Source organism: Phacochoerus africanus, chromosome 1, assembly GCF_016906955.1.
Source record: "Phacochoerus africanus isolate WHEZ1 chromosome 1, ROS_Pafr_v1, whole genome shotgun sequence".
Classification (NCBI taxonomy): domain Eukaryota; kingdom Metazoa; phylum Chordata; class Mammalia; order Artiodactyla; family Suidae; genus Phacochoerus; species Phacochoerus africanus.
The window spans coordinates 164,611,783-164,633,970 of record NC_062544.1 but is presented as its reverse complement, the minus strand read 5'-3'; the positions used below and the strand labels follow the sequence as shown (position 1 = coordinate 164,633,970).

The 22,188-nt window shown below is 37.3% G+C and overlaps 1 protein-coding gene across 3 annotated transcripts in view; it reads left to right on the top strand.

Moving 5' to 3' along the window:
• Positions 1-22,188, top strand: part of SLC9A9 (solute carrier family 9 member A9) — a 557,820-nt gene that overhangs the window by 130,102 nt on the left and 405,530 nt on the right. For all 3 annotated transcript variants that reach the window (XM_047784062.1, XM_047784054.1, XM_047784070.1), the window contains one exon: positions 14,184-14,299. In XM_047784062.1, the coding sequence (XP_047640018.1) occupies positions 14,184-14,299 (116 nt within the window). The remainder of the gene's footprint in view (positions 1-14,183; positions 14,300-22,188) is intronic.

Here is a 22,188-nt window from a genome sequence, read left to right as displayed (position 1 = left end):
CTGGCTGTGTGTAGGCTGGCAGCTATGGCTCCAAATTGACGCCTAGCCTTGAAACTTCCATATGCCATGGGTGCAGTCCTAAAAAGAAAAAAAGAAATATCTGGAGGAGATGTAGTCTAGATGAGATAGTGAATGTATTTCAAAACAATTCAAAAGGTAAAACAGCAGTTCAGTGATGGACTTCCCCCTATGGGAAGGGGCACAGGGAGGAGGTAGAGATGTGTTTAAGATGACCTCCAGTATTCTGGGTAGGAGTTAACTGCCTTTGCTAAGAAAAGAGATACTGATTTTAGTTCCCTGCTGGCCTAGCAGTTAAGGATGTGGCACTGTCACTGCTGTGGGCTGGATCCCTGGCCCAGGAACTTCTGCATGCTGGCACAGCCGAAAGGGCGTGGGGGGGAGGGAGAGAAAGAGAGAGGGAGAGAGAGAGAGAGAGAGACTGGAGTAACTCCAGGGTTTTGGATATAATCCAGTGTTCAGACCCAAAGCTAGTGTGTTAACGTTCCCATAGGACGTAGGTCCTTCTAGAAACTAGAAAAGGAACCTGGGCATTAGATGCGGTAAAAGGGCTTCTAGACACCCTGTTCAGAGTCATCTGGGAAAGAAAAATGAATTGTTTCCAATCTTGGGGAATGAAATGAGTTTTGTGGACGTCTCCTCCCATCTCCTAGGGAGGTTGAGGTATTTAACACAGACAAGGATAATTTCATCTGTTTTCATTCTAATCCCAAATTAAGCATTTGTGAAGGAGCTGCTGTTAAATAAGGAAGTGTGCTGGTTGATAAAATCAGATCCTGGTGCCAGACCTTAGGTCCTGTCAAACTTGTCTTTATTTTTACTCTGATAACTGACTAAATGCTAGACAATGTTGTCAGTTACAAAGTTTCCCATCTTCCCTCTTGGTCTTTGCTTTTATTTTTTTCTTCTGAGTTCTATAAAATCATAAAGTTTTAGTGTTTGAAATCACCTTAAAATTCATTTAGTTCCACCCCCAAAATTCACTCCCTCAAGTATACCTGTATCCTTTTTATGTAATAAGCCAGGATTCTTTTCATAGAATACTAAAGGGATGCTTAAATTCCTCCAGGGAAGGAAATTCACTACATCCTCTAATAATGCATTCCTATGTCATTCTTTGGGCAGTTTTTCAGTAGGCTGCTCTGACTCTTTGTAATGTCCACTTCCCTTCATTTTCTCCTGCTTTTCTGGAAGAAAGAGATTAAATTCTCTTTTTCCTTATGTCCATCCTCCAGTTCTAAACTCTGTGTGCCATGTTGCTTCTCAGTCTTCTCTCAGGTAGCAAATTCAGTTCTATGTCTCTTGCCCCTTTAACATATTTCTAACCCCTCTGTATCTTAGGAGGCATTTTACAATGGGATATTTATCTTTTTTCTATTTTATTTCCAGCACCTATCAGGGTGCTCGGTATATAGTAGGCACTGATTTTAAAATGCATTGTATGGGACTTCTCTTGTGGAGCAGCGGATTAAGAATCCAACATTGCAACAGCTGTGGCACAGGCAGCGTCTGTGGTGCAGGTTTGATCCCTGGCCTAGGAAATTCTGCATGCTGTAGGCACAGCCTAAATAAATAAATACACACATAAATTAGTATTTAGGACTTAATAAGTAAACTTGACTCTTACCTCTCCTTCTAAGCCTCATGTTTATAAGGAAGAAACTTATTCCTTCTATGTTGTGTTTAAAAAGATGAAATTATGCTTGATAATAACAGATGCTTTGTTCTCCAGAGGAATGGAATTATTAATAAATAAAATCACTAACTCTTGGCCCATTTACTTGGGTGGATCATCTGTAGATGGTACACACCACCACGTTCTGTCTTACAGCTGAATTAAAAGCCCATTCAACCCAAATCACAGGGGGGCATGCCAAATTGTCTGCATCTCAGTTCAGTGCCTAATAGTGCAAAGGCAGTTCATATGTCGGGTGGATGGGGTTAGTAGACAGTAAGTAGGGTCATAGATGAAGAGTAAGTTATATCAATTATCTAGTGTGATGTAGACCAGATAGCTGGGTGATTGTCAGAAATGTTCCCATAGATTGATTAGGCAGGCCCTAGAGTCTCATCAGTTAATATTACTCCAGGAACACTGGGAGGAACAAGATTTAGCAAATCAAGTGACCTTCTTAGAAAATGCTTGTGTTGCTGGGGAGATGCTGGGGAGAAGCAGCAGTGATCTCAAAGCTCAGAATGTATATGGGAACACATAATTACTTATGGGACTAAGTATTTTCTTTTTTCTGGTTCTCTAAATCATTTTGGTGATTTCTTCAATATTTGATTAGTTGGTAAACTCTGTTATTAGAAGAAAAACCCATGAGAACAATCTGTCTCTGGGTTCTGAAAAGTGATGTAAAATATTGCAAGAGAAATTCACTTTACAACTACAAAGGAATTTCAAGTAAGAAGTTGTATTACATGCATTATAAGCAAAACAGGCCATTCGAAACTCTCCATTCTATACCAAAAAGTTTTCGAAAATATATTGACATGGTTGAAAAGAAGAATCAGGGTAAGAAATTAATGTTTGATTTTCATCACTCACAAGATAAATTGTTCATTCAATCTTGTCACCAATAATGATAATATATTTTAAAGCCATCAATCAAACAGTAAATAATGTAACATCTTACTTTGAACTAAATATATTTTAAGCATCTCCATTATTTATGAGCTTACTACTTGCTGGAAAATTGATCTGATTGGGGAAAATCCAGAGTTGCATTTTCATGTTATTTCCATTCTATTGTAATCAGCAATTGCTTTAGGGTTCCAAGTGGTACAGCCAAAGAACATAAATATGCTAGGGGATATGAAAAGGGATGGAAAGTTTTTTGGGGGGATAGTATATTAGGCAAGTTATATTCAAATCATAGGTTTTATTCCCTTTGCTGAAATCTCAACCACCAGAACATCCGTGGAATCTGCCCATTCTGGTGAAATCTCTCTTTAGGAGGAAACTGGCATTCCAATCCTGGCTCCTGTACTAGCCGGGTTCAGTGTGACTTTGACCAAGCTGTTAACCTGGGTAGGTCATGGTTCTTATTTTATTTTTTAATTTTTTAATTGAAGTATAGTTGATTTGAAATGTTCTTTCAATTTCTGCTGTACAACAAAGTGACCCAGTCACACACACATATACCTTCTTTTTTTCATATGATTTTCCATCATATTCTAACCCAAGAGATTGGACATAATTCCCTGTGCTATACAGTAGGATCCCATTGCTTATCCATTCTAAAAATAGGGATTCTGTGTTGAATAATTTTTTAAGTTTTCTTCTCCCAACCTAAACAACTGATTCTAAAGTTTTTCATTTCAAACCTGAGGAAAAATATCAGAGCAAAGGCTATGAGGTGGTGAATAGACCTCTAATCTCCTTGTGGCAGTTACTTTATTTGTGAAAGTAGGATAATGGCTCTTGTTTTTACCCACCTCCCAGAAAGAATGAGAGCAAGGGAGGCAACAGTTATGCATGTGTTTTTAAAGGCGAAGGTAGTGGCCAAGGGCCTAAATGTATAGGGCAGCTCCTCTATTGCTGCTTTAGCCTGGATGAATTTCATAGTTGGAGATATTTTGTACAGGCTTCCTTGCTTGTTATTAATTAAAGATTATATGTGTATACATATATATATATCTATGTACGTGCCACACAGACACACACACACACATATTTGTACTGCCAGTCAGAGCTTCTGAATTGATACATCTCAGTGAAAGCAAAAAAGCCTGTTTTATTTAACTGTCATATTATTCTTTTAATAAACTTGCAAATTTCTGCTAGGATTTTTAAAAACATTTAACACGAAAAATTTGGGGAATTCCCATTGTGGCTCAGCAGAAACAAATCTGACTAGTATCCATGAGGACACAGGTTCAATCCCTGGCCTCTCTCAGTAGGCTAAGGATTCGACATTGCCATCAGCTGTGGTGTAGGTCACAGACATGGTTCAGATCTGGCATTGCTGTAGCTGTGGCACAGGTCAGTGGCTGCAGCTCCGATTCAACCCCTAGCCTGGGAACCTCCTTATGCTGAGGGTGTGGTCCTAAAAAGACAAAAAAATAAATAAAAAGAAAAGGAAAAGTTTGATGATTCCCTTTACCACTTGTGAAAATGCAATAGAATTTTGCAGTGAGCAGCCTCAGATTTGAGGAGACCAAAGCATTTATCCAGCTCTTTTCCTGTGTCAGTGAAGGATGGGGGAGGGGGTCTCTGTACCAAGGACAGAAGTCTCCATGGAGCTGTAGATCAAAGACATAATGAAAGTCTCTTAAATTTTACATTTTAGTGAGAAACTCATTCTTTCAATCCCTCTTCCCTACTCCTTTTGGAATGTTCTTCTACAAGGAGCTCCAAATTAGAACTGAGAGGTAACGGTACGTTGAATGCTCACATGCTATTCAGTAATCTTCATCACTTCCCCACAAATCAGCAGGGAGACCAAGTCACCGTGCAGTGGGTATCAGGTGCTTATCTCCCTGTGAATCTGCATGTTTTAGGTGCTGATCTGCATGTATTATTAATTACATCAGAGGCAAACTCCATTTGTGAATTCCAAATACTGTCCCCTTAAGGAGTTTACCATCAGGGTTAGAATGTACACAAGTGGCTGAGTGATTTTGCTTAGTTGACAGCATCCTCATTTAGAGTTTCCTACTTCAAAGTATAGTGTGGGACCAGCAGCATTGGCCCCTGGAAGCTTGTTAGAAATGCAGAATCTCGGGCCACACTCCCCGCTGCTGATCCCTGGGTGCTTGGTCTGGACATTAGAGACTGGATATGGTGATTTAGAACACTTGTTCTAGATCCTGGCTACATATTGGAACAATGGAAGAACTTAAAAAAATACCGATGCCTGGGTCCCCTCGACAGAGATTCTGATATATTTAGGCTGGGATGTAGCCTGGGCATCACGGTTTCCAAAGCTTCCTATGTGATTCTAATATGCAGCAAAATATAAGAACCATTGATTTAGACTGTCTAGTAATTCATAGTGAAAGAATCCATCACACCGAATTGTGTGGACATGCTTTGGTGGCCTGTTGCCTTTTCTTTAGTGACCACCCCTTTTCCTCCTCCTCCTACCACAACTCTTGTTTGACCCCATCGCCCTTCAATAAAGATTCACCTCCAACACTTCCTTCAGCTACACCATATTCTCCTTTTCTCCTCTGAACCCCATATCACTTTAGCTTTTTTACCAAATTTATTATTTTTCAAGTAGTAGTCCTGTTTACACACATTGCTTATCTCTTCTTCTAAGCTATTGGCTCCTAGAGAGCAGAAACCATACCAGACTCATCTTTGTAACCCTTAGCATCTAGCAAGTCTGGGTAATATGTGCATAAAATGGAGATGGGAACAAAAAAGGCAGAAGGCCAAACAGCCCAGATGTGCTCTCTCTTCATATTAGTCAGGTAAGATGGGCACACAAAGAATCCATGGGTGGAATTTAGGATCTGGATGAAATAAAGATAAAGAGATTTGTTAACCACATCAGAGATGTAGGGAAGAGAGCAGTGATTATATCCAGTAAACATTAGGCAGTATTTTCTGAAAGGAGAAGGCAAGATTCCTGGGTTGTAGAAAGAGGTGAGGAGCTGAGATTATTCAGAGAACTTTAAGGGCCATGCATCCCTGGATGCTGGCACAGACTGACAAGCCATGAGGGAGGTTGTCATTTAGGGTACATGATGACTTTAATAAGTGTGACTGAGTCCCACACTGCCTTCATTGCTCCTCTCAGTCTTTTCTGAAGTGATCCCCTTTCACCTCTAAATAAGCCAGCATGCTCCCACAAAGTGGCTGAGTAAACATACAATAAGGATGCCTGGTCAAGTTCTCACCTGCACGTAATTCACCTCTCAATTGATCTCAACCTCTGACTGCATTTCAGCCTTGTACTTACGCCCAGTCCATATTCATGCTTGGGGTTTATATCACATTGCCTATAAGAACTGTGAAGCACTCAGCAGGAAGGAAGCTTGTTTCCCTGTAAGCAACTATGTAGGTTGCTATAGGGCCTCCAGGGGAGGCCCAAGAAGGTAACAAAGTTGACAGGCAAGTGGGCAGTAGAGTATGTGGGGAAATGGACTTATTTAACTTTGGTCCAAGTGTCCCAAGTTCCCAGAGCCTTAGACCCCAACCATCGTTAAAGAACAGTATATTTCATCACAGCCTCCTCTCTGTAGCCTTCCCATTCTTGAAAAACCAGGTGACCATGTATTCTTTTAAGCCTATGGGAAGCCTGATATAGAACTGGCTTAAAAGGGAAATCATGGAAGTACTGATGTTTTCCAAACCCTCTTATAGCCAAATCTGATGCCTAAAAGCAAGGTCTTCTTGGCCATTCCTAACCCTTAAAAAGCTGGTCCCATTATGTATCATGTCAAAAACAAAGAATATAGTAATTGACTTTTTAAGTTTGGAAAGCCAAAGCAAAAATATCTTAAATTTTCTTAGTTTCCAATAGTAATAAGTGAAAGAAAAGTGTACTTAAATCTCATTTCTATCATTTGCTGGACTTCCTTGTCTGCAATATATTTCATGATGGCTGCCCAAATGGGGTGTGTGTGTGTGTGTGTGTGTGTGTATGTGTGTGTGAAGATTCTAAAAATAGAGAAAATGTTCTAACATGGGGTCTGTACAGAGTAGGAATTCAACAAAGGTTCAAATGTTCATTTCCTTCCCCCTTCTCCCATTTTTATTCCTATTACTTTTATTCCTTCTTAAAATCTCATGGCTAGAGAGCCCCCTACCTAATGGCAGATTAATACCTTGAGAAGAATTAAAGTTCCATGAGGTTGGTAGCTAAGAAGAAAGTAGAGTCCATGGATAGAAGAAGTGTGGGTGTACAATTGTCTTGATGATGTCTGTCTCAAACAAAAATTTTGAGTGGTCAAATGTCCTGGCATAGAATTTCCCAACATGAACACACACATGTATGCCCCTGACAAAGAACCCTCCCCTCATTCCTCCCCTTCCTACCCCTATTTCCTAACCAGCCTCCTCTTTCCACTTAGGGGCAGAAAAGTTAGACGTAACCCTTCCCTTCCTCAAAAGCCTCTCTCTCTCTCTCTATCCCTTTCAGAGGAAAGAGGATTAAGGACAGGCAGTCTACAGTCTTCCTAGTTCCTAGTACAGGATATCTGATGTAGGAACTGGGCAGGGGCTCAGTTGTCACCATAGCAAAGCTGAGTGGGGCTTCATCTGATCCCCCATTTTTTTTAACATAACCACAAGCCACCCAGTTGGCTCCCAACTTTCAATAAGACAAAAAGAACAAAATCTTGGGACTTGTAGGAAATGGAGAATGGGCCAAGAGGTCATCTAGTTTGTGAAATCTTAGCACCTGAATCTTCATGGGCTTCTTGGGGGCAGAAGATAAAGGCCATAAGTAGAGCCACAGTTCAGTTAAGACAAGCCTTTCTGGTCATCTCTGCAGTGGGTGGCAAATGGCAGATGGTTCCCATATTGCTAAAGGAAAGGCTTCATTTCTTTGCCCATTGGGTTTTGTTTGTTTGTTTGTTTTTTGTTTTTTGCTTTTTAGTGCCACACTTGCAGCATATGGTGGTTCCCAGGCTATGGGTCTAATTGAAGCTACAGCTGCCAGCCTACGCCACAGCAATGCCAGATCCAAGCCATGTCTGTGACGTACACCACAGCTCACAGCAAGGCCAGATCCTTAACCCACTGAGCAAGGCCAGGGATCGAACCCACAACCTCATGTTTCCTAGTCAGATTCATTTCCACTGCACCATGACAGGAACTCCTCCATTGGGTTTTACTGATTCAAAAAGAAACCACCTTCAGTAGGAAAGGTTTTTGCATTCCAGTGGTTTGGACATCTCACATAGAGATGGGACATTGCTGTCAGTGTCCTTTTTGAATGTATATTTCAGATTCAGCAAATATTCCACTTTCCTCTCAAAGACTTTCCTGAGTTCCAAAGTAAAGAGAGCTGCTTCTCCTCTGTGAACACAGTGCCCTTGATCTGCACCTCTCCTAGGACATTTAGCACTTTCTACCACTTATTCTGCTTCTGTAGATGATTGTCTCTCCTTCCTGAGGATGGAAACTATGCCTGACTGATCTTTGCATTTTTTTATCAACCTTAGTAAATACTGTATTTGTCTATACAGAGAGAGAAAGAGAGAACATTTACTATATGTGTGTGTGTGTATGAGTTTGTATGTATGTGTGTATACACATGAAACAAGAGTGAGAGACAGTAACAATAGAGGAGAAACATCTCTTTGACACCTGTAGGAGTCAATGGCTCTGCAGACCCACTAAGGCCCATGTAATTTCACCCGAAATCAGACTTACCACCTTGTGTCACTAATCTTGACAAAGAATTCTTATTTTGCAACCTTTGTTTATGAGCACCCATGAGATGGGAGCCTCTTCATAGATTCTTTCTCACGTCTTTAAAATCAACTCAAGTTTCACCCCAGTCCTCCTTCTGGAGACAGATCTGACTCCCCTCATAATCAAACCTCCCAGAAGGATGGGTATGTTGCCTGTCTCAATTTCCTTGTTTTCTGTGGACTCATCAACCCATTCTAATCTCACATTAGCTCCCACATTCCTAAAGACACTAAATAAAATGACCTTGGCAACATTCAACCCTGTCTATCATACCCTCCTCTTGAGCACTTCTCTTGACTCCTGTGACACTCTACTAGATTTCACTCATGTCTCTGTTGACTGATTCTTGATATCCTCTGCTCCTCATCTCTACCTCATCTTCAAATGCTGGATACCTCTTCCACTTTATGTTCTCTTAACACTTTCATCCACACCCAAGTCTGTAATAACATACACCACACAGTTCTCTCAAATCTGTCTCTTGAGCAAACCCCTCATTAAGTCCAACTCTGAATACCCAGCAGGCTCACCAGCTCCTCAATACCAATATTTCTAAAGTGGAATGTGTGATCTTTCCTATAAAACACGTGTTCCCAACTGATCAAAGTGTGCACATGTGCAATCTATATTTCTCTCCATAGGGCTTCACCACAGTATTGATAAAATAATAAATTATAAATTAGCTACTAAATGTCTGGTTCCCCCAATAAAATTTAAGCTCCCCAAGAGTAGGACCTATGTCTGTTGGTACTTATTTATTGAATGAATGAGTTAATGAGTAAATTAATGAATGCAAGGGTGAATGAATTTGGCTAGAAAACCTTCCCAATCCCAGCATTAATAAATTATGAGTTCTTTCATAGAAACAGAACAGATTGGTTGTCATTAGGGATGGGGGGAGGGGGAGAAGGGAGAAGTGAATGAAGATGATCAAAGTATGCAAACATCCACTTATAAGATGAATAAGTTCTGAGGATGTCACATACAGCATGGTGACTATAGTTAATAACACATTCTTGTATATTTGAAAGTTGCTAGGAAAGTAGATCTTAAAAGTTCTTACCACACAGAAAAGTATTGTAACTGTGAAGTGATGGATATGTTAATTAACTTTATCATGGTGAGCATTTTGCAGTATATATGCATATCAAATCAAGACAATGTACACCTTAAACTGACATAATAGTATTTGTGGATTACATCTCAGTAAAACCAGAAAGAAAAAGAATTTATGACTTCTTCAGTAGGAATGCATACCCAAGAAAAAAAAGAAACGTTGGGATTGCAACTATCCATAAAATGTGAACAAATAAATAGGGGAAGATATTTATCCAAAGGATATGTTTGAGTATAGAAATCAGAAATCTAGGTGCAGGTTATAACCTCCATTTGCTTCCAGACCTTATTGGTGCTGGGCTTTTCCACTGTAGAGTGGGGTCCACATAATGGTCTGTTTCACATGCTTTCACAGCAGAGAAGTGGCTCTTCTGACAGTTAACAGGCCTGGTCCACACAGCTGTCTCCAAACTGACAGCAATTCCCCTTGCTTATCTCTAGCAATTCAAAAAACTGCCTTTTTCAGTAGATCTATTCATAGCTTGATCAAGACTATTTTTTTTAAAAAAAAGAAGATGTATTTTTTTTAAAAAAATACTGAGAGAGACTGAGATGGCATACTTAAAAGTCATCCAAGCATTTGAGCCTTCTGGAACTTTTTGTTTTGGAACATTTTTGCAGCATGCCTTTAGGTGTGGAGCTTTAATAGTGTGAAACATCATCATGAAATTTAAAATCAGTGCGTGTGTTACACTCAATAAAGTGAATGTGTAGGGCATTTCCCCAAATTCTCTTTTAGCCAGTGCTTTCCATTAGCATAAGCGACATGACTGCCATCCTGTGATACTCTACTCTTTGAAGGCAGGTCATGGATTTTTACCTTTGTATCCTCCATGGCATAAGCACTATGCTTTTCAAAGCATAGCACTAAATGGCTATTTGATGAAATTAATATTATCAACAATTTTGCTTTTCACACGGTAGTTCTGCTTCTCCCAATCCCTATGACTCAGTCCCTAACCACACACTGATCCCAGGAGAGAACATCTCACTCAGGTCTACCATCTTCACTCCCTGAGCATCACTGGATTCCCTTTCCCCATCAGATCACATCTTTCCGGTTTCCTGAGCCATCTGAAATACTCAGGAAGGGCTGATGGGATATCACATCCTTTGAGAATGTGGTGGTTGCTAATGAGTTCATTTTTTTAATCCTCCCAGTTAATATAGTTATAACTAGTTAGTTATAATAATGTAGCAACAACGATAATAGCTATCATCTATAAAAGAGTGCCTGGCATGTACACTGATTATTTACTTATTATAATTACCAGTGTTAATGACCATTATTATTAGTAATAATAACAAAGTGATCATATTGAGCTCATACTGAACTGAGCTTTTTTTTTTGACTTTTTCGATATTGTCTCAAGGAAGCTATTGGAACTATAGTATTTTTGTGTCCAGGAGTTGATTTGGAGTAAATAAGTCATTTACTTTATTTAAAAAAAAACTGTGTATATAGGTAGATGTGTGTGTGTGTGTGTGTGTGTGTGTGTGTGTGTATGTACATGTACATGTGTTTATACTGATTTCAAAGCAATTAAAAAGCTTTATAGAATAGTGGTTAAGTATGTAGGCTTTGGCATCCAAGATCCTGAGTTCAGATTCAGCTCTGTCACAGGCTAACAACTTCTGTGACCTTAGGCAACTTACTGAACCAATCTGAATCCTAATTTTCTCCTTTGTAAAAAGGAATAATTATAGTACCTAACTCATAGCATTGTGAGGATTAAATGACACAGTGAATGTCTATTGTGGTACATAATAGCATTCACTAATGTACACTGTTATTCTTTTTTATTATGACATTTAAAAAGAACTGGAAAATGCAGAAAAGAAAAAAGAAAATAGTCACATGTAATTCCATTATATAACCACTATTAACATCCCAGACTATGTGCTGCTGATCTTTTTCTATTTATATGTATGCTTAAGTATGTTCAATTATTATATAATTAGAAGTTATTGTTTATTACCTCTTTATAAGTTGTTTTATCAATTTTCTTTTGTTCCTAATGTATACTCTTGAATATAGTATTAATAGTTGCATATTAGTTCATCATATGTGTGTTATGTAATTTATTCAGACTGTTTTGAATTTTTTACTCATAACTAATAGTAATCTGAAATAATCTAAATGCACAGCTTTTGGTATGTATTCAAATCAATTTCTTGGTAAATTTATAGAAAGTCATTTAATAAACTACAGAATATAAAAATTTAATAGTTTTAAATTGTCAAATTGACTTTTATAAAGATTTTAATTTTATTTTCAACAATAGTATATGAGGTTTCTAGCATCCATATAACTTTGCCAAGCCTGGGTAGTATATATGCATATATTTTTAAGTTTTACACACTCTAATGGTTTCTATGTAATATGAGACAAGTCATTTTAATTTTGAGCCTCTGATTTCTAAACTGTAAAATGAACTAATGGGTATAAAATTCATAAATATAGCCACAGGTCATAAAGTTTATTGATTCCAAACCTGTTTATGCTCCATATTCGAAGTGAAGCTCAAGTGAGTAAGGACTGTGGTGAAGTTGGGTTAACACCAGAAGAGACTGAGGAATGACCATTGGAGAGCATTTCCCATAATGTTGTGACTGTCCAGAGTGTCCCAGTGTTTATCATACATACAGAACCTAATTCAGAGGGTTATGTACAAAACACATATAATTAAAATGTATGGTTATTTTAATTTCTACCTATCTTACTATAAAATGCATGCTCCATAAGGGCAGAGATCTTTGTCTTGTTCACTGATGTACTTTAGCCACCTAGAGCCTGACATGTTTTAGGGGTTCAGTAGTGTATCTGTTGAATGAACAAATAAGCTGAATAAAGCTTCCTTATACCTGTCCAGAGGCTGCACATCCTGGTAACCATCTGAATGCCCTCTCCAGGATAAGTGTAGGTGAACTACATGATTGACATAGTCTTCTTCGGATGTTAATACCTGCAGCCTGGTGAAGATTCAGCCTCCTCTACTAGAATTACACTTTTTGCAGCAATGTTGAGTATCTCTGCTCCAACTCCTTACAATTGTCTTAATATTCATTTCAGAAGGACGTATCATTTCCAGGTTCTTACTCCATTGCTGCCCCTTTATACTACATAGATCAACCACCTTATGGGCTAGTTGCAAGTATATTATATGAGATAACATGTAATGAAAAATATGGAATTGATCATCTAGGCAATACGATGTGGTGGTTAAAAGCTCAGGCTCTGGAGCCAAATCCCACAGCTCATATCTGGATTTCACAACTTAAAACCTGTGTCACCTTTAGCAAGTTACTTGATTACAGTGTGTTCAGTTTTCTTATCTGTACCATGCAAATAATACCTACCTTATAGGATCAATCTGTGAATGAAATGAGTCAAAACGTATGAGGAAGTAGAAATAGTATATAAATATTACCCATTTTGATAATTATTATTAGCACTAGTAATAATCTCATAGAAAATTATGTGCCAAAAACCAAACTTAAATTATCTAAAATAATCCTTAAAACAACTCTATCAGCTAACCATTGTTGTTATCCTTACCTCATAAGTAAGGATATTAAGTCTCAGAAAGTTTTGGTAACCCCCTAAAATTAGAGCTAGTGAGTTGTAGAAACTGGATTTAAATGCAGTTGTGTCTGAAATATTCTCTCACAGAGAAATTTTTCTTAACAGAATTTAAACATCTACATTCTTGTTAACTTTATAATTTCTAATATCTGATTTCTAGCCTTTTTAGCCATGCTCACAATCCTGGAACATTTTTCAAGAAACTTACTTTAAGTTAATGTGAATACCTAAACAGCCTTCTATTAGCCTGAGGATCTACAGATTCTAAGGACTTGTATGATCACTTTTAGTGATTCTGCTGTGGTCCAGTTCCCTAATCTCTGTATTTCCTCTACTAGGATTTTGCAAAGTCAACCAGTCAATTAAGTAATTAAGTACAATTTAAAAGCTCTAGGATGGCAAATTATGAGCAAAACAATTTGCATTCCATGGTGTGGGTTTGGTAAACTTAAAATCATCTGAAAAGAACAGCTTTACTTGCGAAGTTAAAATGTAACCATTTCAGGATTCATTTTCAACAGTGTGTTGAAGATACACATGCTCTAACCTAACAGTGATTCCCTACCTGGTGTGGAAGTGATCTGACACCAGCCAGAGTAGAGACACATCTGTTGTAAAGTAACTGGTGACCAAGTTCCCTGTGAGTGGCCAATATCCTTCTCATAGCAGTGACAGACTTGAAAATTTGAACCCTTTCAGACACTCCTAGCAGGCAAAACAATAAAAAATGAAAAGCAATCCCATTTACAGATGTCAACCCAGCTGCTGGATTTGTGGGCTTGATTTGCTATGTCATATTTTACAGATTATTTTTTATATCTTTGAGACTTGTTTTCATTGAAATATACTATAAAATGTTCTGTTACCTTTTGCCTTTGAGTGAGTTGTGATATTTGGTCAGCGTGTCTTTCATTGTCAAGAGATTTAGACAGAGTACTGAGAACTAGCACGGCCATGAATTGGCAGAATAGTGGTAATTTGTGCATTATGCTTCTTCAGAAAGCGTATTAGAATGTTAGCTATGATGGCATGAATTTACACATGATTCAACTTGATGTTTGAAGATCATATTTTTCTCTTCAACAGGTTAATTATGTATGGCTTTGTGAAGGCTATGGTGTATGCTGACCAGCTGAAAAATGGAGACTTTCATTTCACTGACTGTTTGTTTTTTGGTTCACTGATGTCTGCTACAGATCCAGGTAATTGCTCAAATAATATGTCTTCTTTTTAAGAGTCAAACATTTAAATTGAATGTCTTTCTTTCTAAAGACCACCACCTGGTGTACATAATAATAATCCCTTATTCCTCTTCACTTGCAGTTGACATATCCGTTAGTGATTACGAAAAAGAAAAAAAGGCAAATATTCTAACAGCTCTCAAAAAATGGTCCCAAAAGAAATTTCAGTAATGGGAAAGACTCTAATTTGTTATAGTTTATTTCTCTAGAATATGCATTCATTTTCAACTCTTTTTTTCCTTAATTTTTCTCTTTTTAACTTGTCTTCTTTTAAAAATGATCTATTGAATTGAATGGTAAAAATATTTAAAAAAAAATGTTTACTATGTGATTTTTCAAACATTGAGAGTAAGGTAGAATAGTAAAAATGATTGTCTTATACCCTTCAAATTATCAAATTATAATAACTATCAAATATGGCCAATGTTTTTATCTATACCTTCTCACTATGACTGAATTATGTTAAATTCTAGACATCATATTGTTTTATTTGTTAATGTTTTGAAAAATGACCATTTTCAGTATGATACCTGAAAATATTAATAATTATTTTAATATTATCAAAGAGCTAGCCTCTGTTAAGATATCCCCAGTTGTATTTTTGTCATTATTATTATCATCATTAGTTTGTGTAGTAGTTTGTAAAAATTAGGACCCATATAAGGAGTATACATTACAATCGGTGGATATGACTGTTGAGCTTCTTTTAACCTACATGTTCCCCTCCATCTTCTATTTTCCTTTTCACTTATTTGTCCAAAAAAAGCGATTTATTTGTGGTTAAACCATTAAATATGGTTGCTTAAAATATTCTTCTAGCCCCTGTATTTCTTGTAATCTGATGATTAAATCTGGAGGTTTAATCAGATTGGGGTTCATCATTTTTGGCAAGATTACTTGCTTGCTCTGAGTCTCTATAGCCTAGCATCAGGAAGCTCATGGTTGTTAGCGACTCAGCTGTCAGCCTGATCCATCACAATACTGAATTGCTACTCCAGCAAAGACAACCAGAAGACACTGTAGTTGAACAAGATGTGTTTATTACATTTTTTGGTGAGGAGAATGCTCATCAGAAGAACCATGGGATCTCTCAGAGAATGGTAGAAAGGACTTGTTATAAGACCTGGGCTTATGCTTGTTGATTTTAGAGATGGCTTGAGGAATTGGGGCTTTGTTCTGCATTAGATGCTGAAAGGAAGCATGAGTGATTGGGCATTTTACTCTTGTCCAGCAGGAGGAAGACTGAGTAGAGCCTAAGGCTACAATTGGTAAGGAAGCAGCATCACTTGTAAGAGCCAGCATAGGGGGAGATTTGGTCAACTTTGTAGTTTGGAGTGTATTTATTGTTTGTGCTTAGGTGTGATTCCACAGCAGTCTTGGAATCCATCATAGTCATAGAGTGAACTTTTCTGACGATTTTTTGTGATACTGTTTACATTCACCCATTCACCGGAAGAATAACAAGGTCCAGCTGATAGTACCAAGCCAGCTCCCGCATGCCAGGGACTGCTTTTCCCTTTCTCAGAATGGCCCTCTGACCAGCAGTATTGGCATCATGTGGTAGCTTGTTATAAATGCAGAATCTCAAGCTCAAACCTAGAACTACTAAATTAGATTCTAGAATTTAACAATATCCTCAAGTGATTTATGTGCACATTAAAGTTTGAGAAACTCTACATTTTAGACTTCCCCATTTTAACTAATGGCTTTAGTACCCACTGATGGGTATTGCTTAGTCTAGTATTTATTGAAGGTTACAAACTAGCACTATGCTAAATCAGTCCTACCTTTTGCTTATATTAGCTGGTACTCCCCTAAAAGGAGTTTTCCAGATCGACTATTTGAGCACCTGTGGTATTATTTGAATAAAAGAGAAGGATAAATTATTGATTTTTTTAATTATGAATTTTCTAATTTTTAAAATAATGAATTGTTTTCCTAGTGTTCCCCATGTATGACCAAAGAGATGGTTTATTGGCTTTTTAAAAGTATAATATAAACACACGGATTTAAAGATGGTTGATATGTTTCAAGCAGCCGAAATAGCTCAGTTGGGAGAGCGTTAGACTAAAGATAGTTGAAATGTTTCAATCTTCTACTGTAATTATACTTTTTAATGATCAAAGTACTCCATCTTTGACAACAAGGAGCCTCTTCAAGTTTTTCTTGTATCCTTTTGTCATGAACTCAGTGGTCTTTCATAGATTTCTTGTTTGGAGCAGGACTAGATGTGCTGCTTATCTTGTGTGTGTGTGTGTGTGTGTGTGTGTGTGTGTGTTTCCTGTATCCTGACATGGAACAGACATTTCTCTAAGAAGTCCTGGTTCTTTCTAAGAGGGAAATTTATTTAGATACCAAAATGTGGGCAGGAGGTGTTTTCATTGCTACCATATTGCTCATTGTTTCTAGATACTTTTATTTGTTTTGAAGAAGAAATTATATCACAAAATCATATTAATATTGTTATCCAGGTTAGGATTATAGGAATTTTACTTAATTCCCTTGAATTTTTATTTGCATTTGAATTTTTCTTCTGTCTACTTTTCTTCTCTTACATTAATATAATTTCTTTTTCCTTTAAGTATATTTTCAAAATTTTAATATGCCTATTATTACTAAAATATGATTATTGAAAACTGCTTAGATTTCATTGTGGTTCTTTTTAACCTTTGTATATATGCCACTAGCATGAACAGTTAAATGTTATTCTGTTTTAAGAGCTCTTGAAGTAATCCTCTGTATGATTAAGCCACAAGTCAGTATACAATAATGTTCATTTGTTTCATTTTGCTTTTAATTTTTGTTTTAAAGTTAGATTAAATATCTACAAAATTCCAATATGAAAACCATAGGACAAAACAAAAGAAATCTAGCTTTATCCCTATTCCCTCTACCCTAATTTTTCAATCATGTTGCTTCTATTTTTAAATCTAAGCAAATACACAAACACAAACATACTCTACTTGATACTACTGCACATGTGGTGCTGTACAAGGCAGTACTTCACCTTGCTCTTCTTTAATTAACAGTATTTTGAAAAATAAATCATAGCAACATATAAAGATGTTTATCATTTTCTTTCGTAACCACGGAGTACTCCATAGTTTCTTTAAGCAGTTGTCTGTTGATGGACGTTTGTGTTATTTCTTACCATTTGCAACTATTAATGGTGCTACAATTAAAAATGTCAAAATTAATAGCTTTTCACATTTTGCCACTCATTCTTTGGGATAGATTTCTACAAACAGGTTAAAAGGAATTTGTAATTTTCCTAGAGTGCCAAATTCTTCTCCCTGGAAGTTTATACTCTTTTGCATTCATACCAACAATGTATAACGATATCTTTTCTGCACAGCCTTGCCAGTGCAGAATTCTATTACACTTTTGGGGTTTTACCCATGCAGTAGGTGAGGATTTGTATCTCCCTATAGTTTGACTTTGTACTTCTCTTATTTTGCATAAGGCTAACCATTCACTCATACATTTAGGGGATGTATGCATTTTATTTTCCTGAAAACCAAATGTTAATAAGATGTCCTTTTAGGAGTTCCCGTCGTGGCGCAGCAGTTAACGAATCCGACTAGGAACCATGAGGTTGCGGGTTCGGTCCCTGCCCTTGCTCAGTGGGTTAACGATCCGGCGTTGCCGTGAGCTGTGGTGTAGGTTGCAGACGCGGCTCGGATCCCGAGTTGCTGTGGCGCTGGCGTAGGCCGGCGGCTACAGCTCCGATTCGACCCCTAGCCTGGGAACCTTCATATGCCCCGGGAGCGGCCCAAGAAATAGCAAAAAGACAAAAAAAAAAAAAAAGATGCCCTTTTAATAGTAGGGTTGTTCATATTTTATTTTTCAAATTTACCTTTTTTTTTTTTTTAGGGCCGCACCCAACAGCATGTGGAGGTTCCCAGGCTAGGGATCAAATTGGAGCAGTAGCTGCCAGCCTACTCCCCAGGCACAGCAACGCAGGATCCAAGCCAGGTCTTCGACCTTTATACCCCAGCTCACGGCAACGCCAGATCCTTAACTCATTGAGCCAGCCCAGGGATCAAACCTGAATTCTCATGGATGCTAGTCAGATTTGTTTCTGCTGAGCCACGATGGGAACTCCCTTATTTTTCAAATTTTAGATGCCCTTAAAATACTAGAAATATTAACCTTTTGTCTGTAATGTAATTTACAGATATTTTCCCAGTTTGTATGTTTTATTTTGCTTAGGATAGGGGAAGAAAAAGCATTTTTATTTTTTAAATGTTTTTAATTATAGTATAGTTGATTCACAATGTTGTGCTAATTTCTGCTGTACAGCAAAGTGACACAGTCATACATATATACATACATTCTTTTTTATGTTATTTTTCATCATGATCTATCTCAGGAGATTGGATATAGTTCCTTGTGCTATATAATAGGACCTTATTGTCTATCCATTCTAAACATAATAATTTCATCTACTAACCCCAAACTCCCAGTCCACCCCTCTCCCTCTCCCCCTGGAAACCACAACTCTTTTCTCCCTGTCTATGAATCCATTTCTGTTTTGTAGATAGGTTCATTTGTGCCATATTTCAGATTCCACATGTAAGTGATATTGTATAGTATTTGTCCTCTTTCTGACTTACTTCACTTAGTATGATAATCTTCTAGTTGCATCCATGTTGCCTCAAATGGCATTATTTCATTGTTTTTATGGCTGAGTAGTATTCCATTGTATATATGTACCACATCTTCTTAATGCATTCATCTGTCAATGAACATTTAAGTTGTTTCCATGTCTAGGCTGTTGTGAATAGTGCTGCAATGAACATGGGGTGCATGTTATCTTTTTCAGTGAAAGTTTTGTCTGGATGTATGCATAAACATAATTCTATATTTAGTTTTCTGAGGAATCTCCATATTATTTTCCACAGCAGCTGTACCAATTTACATTCCCAGCAACAGTGTAGGAGGGTTCCCTTTTCTCCATACCCTCTTCAGCATTTGTTATTTGTAGACCCATTAATAACAGCCATTTTGACCAGTGTGAGGTGATACCTCATTATAGTTTTGATTTGCATTGCATGTTGAATATCTTTTCATGTGCCTACTAGCCATATGTCTTCTTTGAAGAAATGTCTATTTAGGTCTTCTGCCCATTTTTCAATTGGGTTGTTTGGTTTTTGTTGTTGTTGTTGAGTTGTATGAGTTTGGAGATTAAGCCCTTGTCAGATGTATCATTTGCAACTATTTTTTCCCTATTCATAGGTTGTCTTTTCATTTTTTTATGATTTCCTTTATGCATTGTTTCCAACTATTTTCTCCCATTTCTTAGGCTGTCTTTTCAATTTTTTTGTGGCCTCCATTGGTTTATTTTTGTTTTTAATTTCTATTACTTTTGCGAGACTGACTTAACCTTTGTACAATTGATGTCAGAGAAGGTTTTGCCTATGTTCTCTTCTAGAAGTTTGATGGTATTGTGTTTAAGCTTTTAAGTCTTTAAGCCATTTTGTGTTTAATTTTTGTGCATAATGTGAGAATATGTTCTAGTTTTGTTGATTTACATGCATCTGTCCAGTTTTCCCAGCACAACTTCCTCAAGAGACTGTCTTTTTCCCATTTTATATTCTTGGCTCCTTTGAAGATTAATTGATCATAGGTGTCTGGGTTTATATCTGGGTTCTCTATTCTGTTCCATTGGTCTGTATGTCTGCTTTTGTACCAGTGCCACACTGTCTTAATTATGGTAGCTTTGTAACAGTGTCTGAAGTCTGAGAGAGTTATGCCTCCTGCTTGTTTTTTTTTCCCCCCTCAGGATTGCTTTGGCAATTCTGTTTTTTTTTTTTATGGTTCAATATAAATTTTTGAAATAATTGTTCTAGTTCTGTGAAAAATGTCATGGATAATTTGATAGGGATTGCATTAAATCTGTAGATTGCTTTGGGTAATATGGCCATTTTAACAATATTTTTCCAATCCATGGAAAATCTTTCCATTTATTTGAGTCCTCTTTATTTTCCTTTATTAATGTTTTATAGTTCATAGTGTATAAGTCTTTCATTTCCTTGGTCAAGTTTATACCTAGGTATTTTTTTGTTGTTGTAATTTTAAAAGATATTTATGTTCCTTTTCTAATATTTCATTGTTAGTATACAAAAATACAACTGATTTCTGAATGTTAATGTTGTATCTTGCTACTTTGCTTAATTTGTTTATCAGATGTAACAGTTTTTGTATAGACTCCTAAGACTGTGTACAAAGCATTTTTAAATGTATGATGTTGACCTGTTTCCTATAAGAGGATGAAATTAAAGGGTGTCTCAGATTTGGAATCCATGGTGTCAATTACAGGATCAGAGCCCCAGAGTGGTGTACAAGGATAGACTGCTCCATCTCCAGGTCTGGAGATGACCTAGCCACTAAGTCATTGCTGGAACATTTAATGCTATACTCTCCCAGCACCAAGGAAATGCAGAAGTTCCTTGGCATCCACAGAAGTGGGGCCTCAAGACAAAGTATTTTCAACCCATCAGTGTTTTCTAGTTAGTTGGGGTTGTTCTCTTCTGCCATATATGGTTACTTTGCTTTTCATAGTCAGGTCTCCTTTTAGGTCACTTTTGCACAAATGTTCTTGTCAAAAAGCATTGCATCCATTGTTTCCTGGCCAAGTTGTTGTATTCTGTTGAGTTATTCAGCCAGCATCAAGCATAAGTGTGTTATGTTCAAGTTTTGCTCCTTCTTTATCTAGTGATATTCCTGAGGTTATGTTGACATCACTCAGGAAAACTGATTGAAATAGAAAAAAATCTAACTCAGTGAGATGTTCATTAATCTGCTTTGTATCAAACAAACTGAACTGACTGAATTTTTTAAAATGCAGAATTGACTTAACAGCCATAAAGAGAACCCTGGGAACCAAGGCCAGACTTTTCAAGTCTGGCACAGACCAGCTGTGCAACTTTGGGCACCACTTAGTCACTCTAGACTTTATGTGTTCTTGGAAGTGTAAGATATCCGATCTCATCTCTTCCAACCTCTTCATTTCACAGATGAAGAAACTGACTTTTCATCTGTAAAATGAAAAGTTTTGACTAGCTCTAACATTTCCAGCTCTACATTTTGTGATTCTTATTTCTGTGAGATTTTTTTTTTTAATTTTAAAGAAAGTTAAAAGTCAACCCAAAGCACCCCAGTCAGACATTCTGGGGTTCTAACTCCAACTCAGCAAATGTTAGAGAAGATATCACATAGCAGAGACCCACATATGAAAAGGGATACTTAAGCTCCCTTCTCTTTTGGGAGCTAATTGTTGAATTAAAACACATTGAATCTACTCTCTGCTAAATTGGTGCAATTTAAAGTCTTCAGCAATCTTTAAACACCTAGTTAATCTTACCCCACAATTATTCATCTATTGCCTAAATTATTGTGACTCACTAATTTATGAAAGAGAACCTATGCTCCCTGGGTCTGATTTTTCTTGGCCTTCTTTAAATTAATTCTTTCCCATTAGCCTTAGCTAAATTTTAGCTAGGTGTTATTAACTCTTCATATTTTCTTTCATAGACACATATTTAGACTTTAATTCTTCCTGCATGTTTCAGACTCTCTTCAGCCAATTTTCTGTTTACCTCCAGTTAGGCTATTATTTGATTGATTTAATCTCCTCCTTTCCTCACTTATGAAGACCTTGTTGAAGATGTAAAATCATCTGCAGCCCTTAACAGAAAGTGAATAACTAAAGGCAGAGCCATCAAAGAGACAGTGTATGATAAGTTGCTGGGTAGGGGAAGAGGTACGAAGCAGGCTTGATCAATGAGCCAGCTCATCTTCAGGTATGTTTAGACAAGGATAAAGAGGAGTATGGAGGAGGGGAGAGA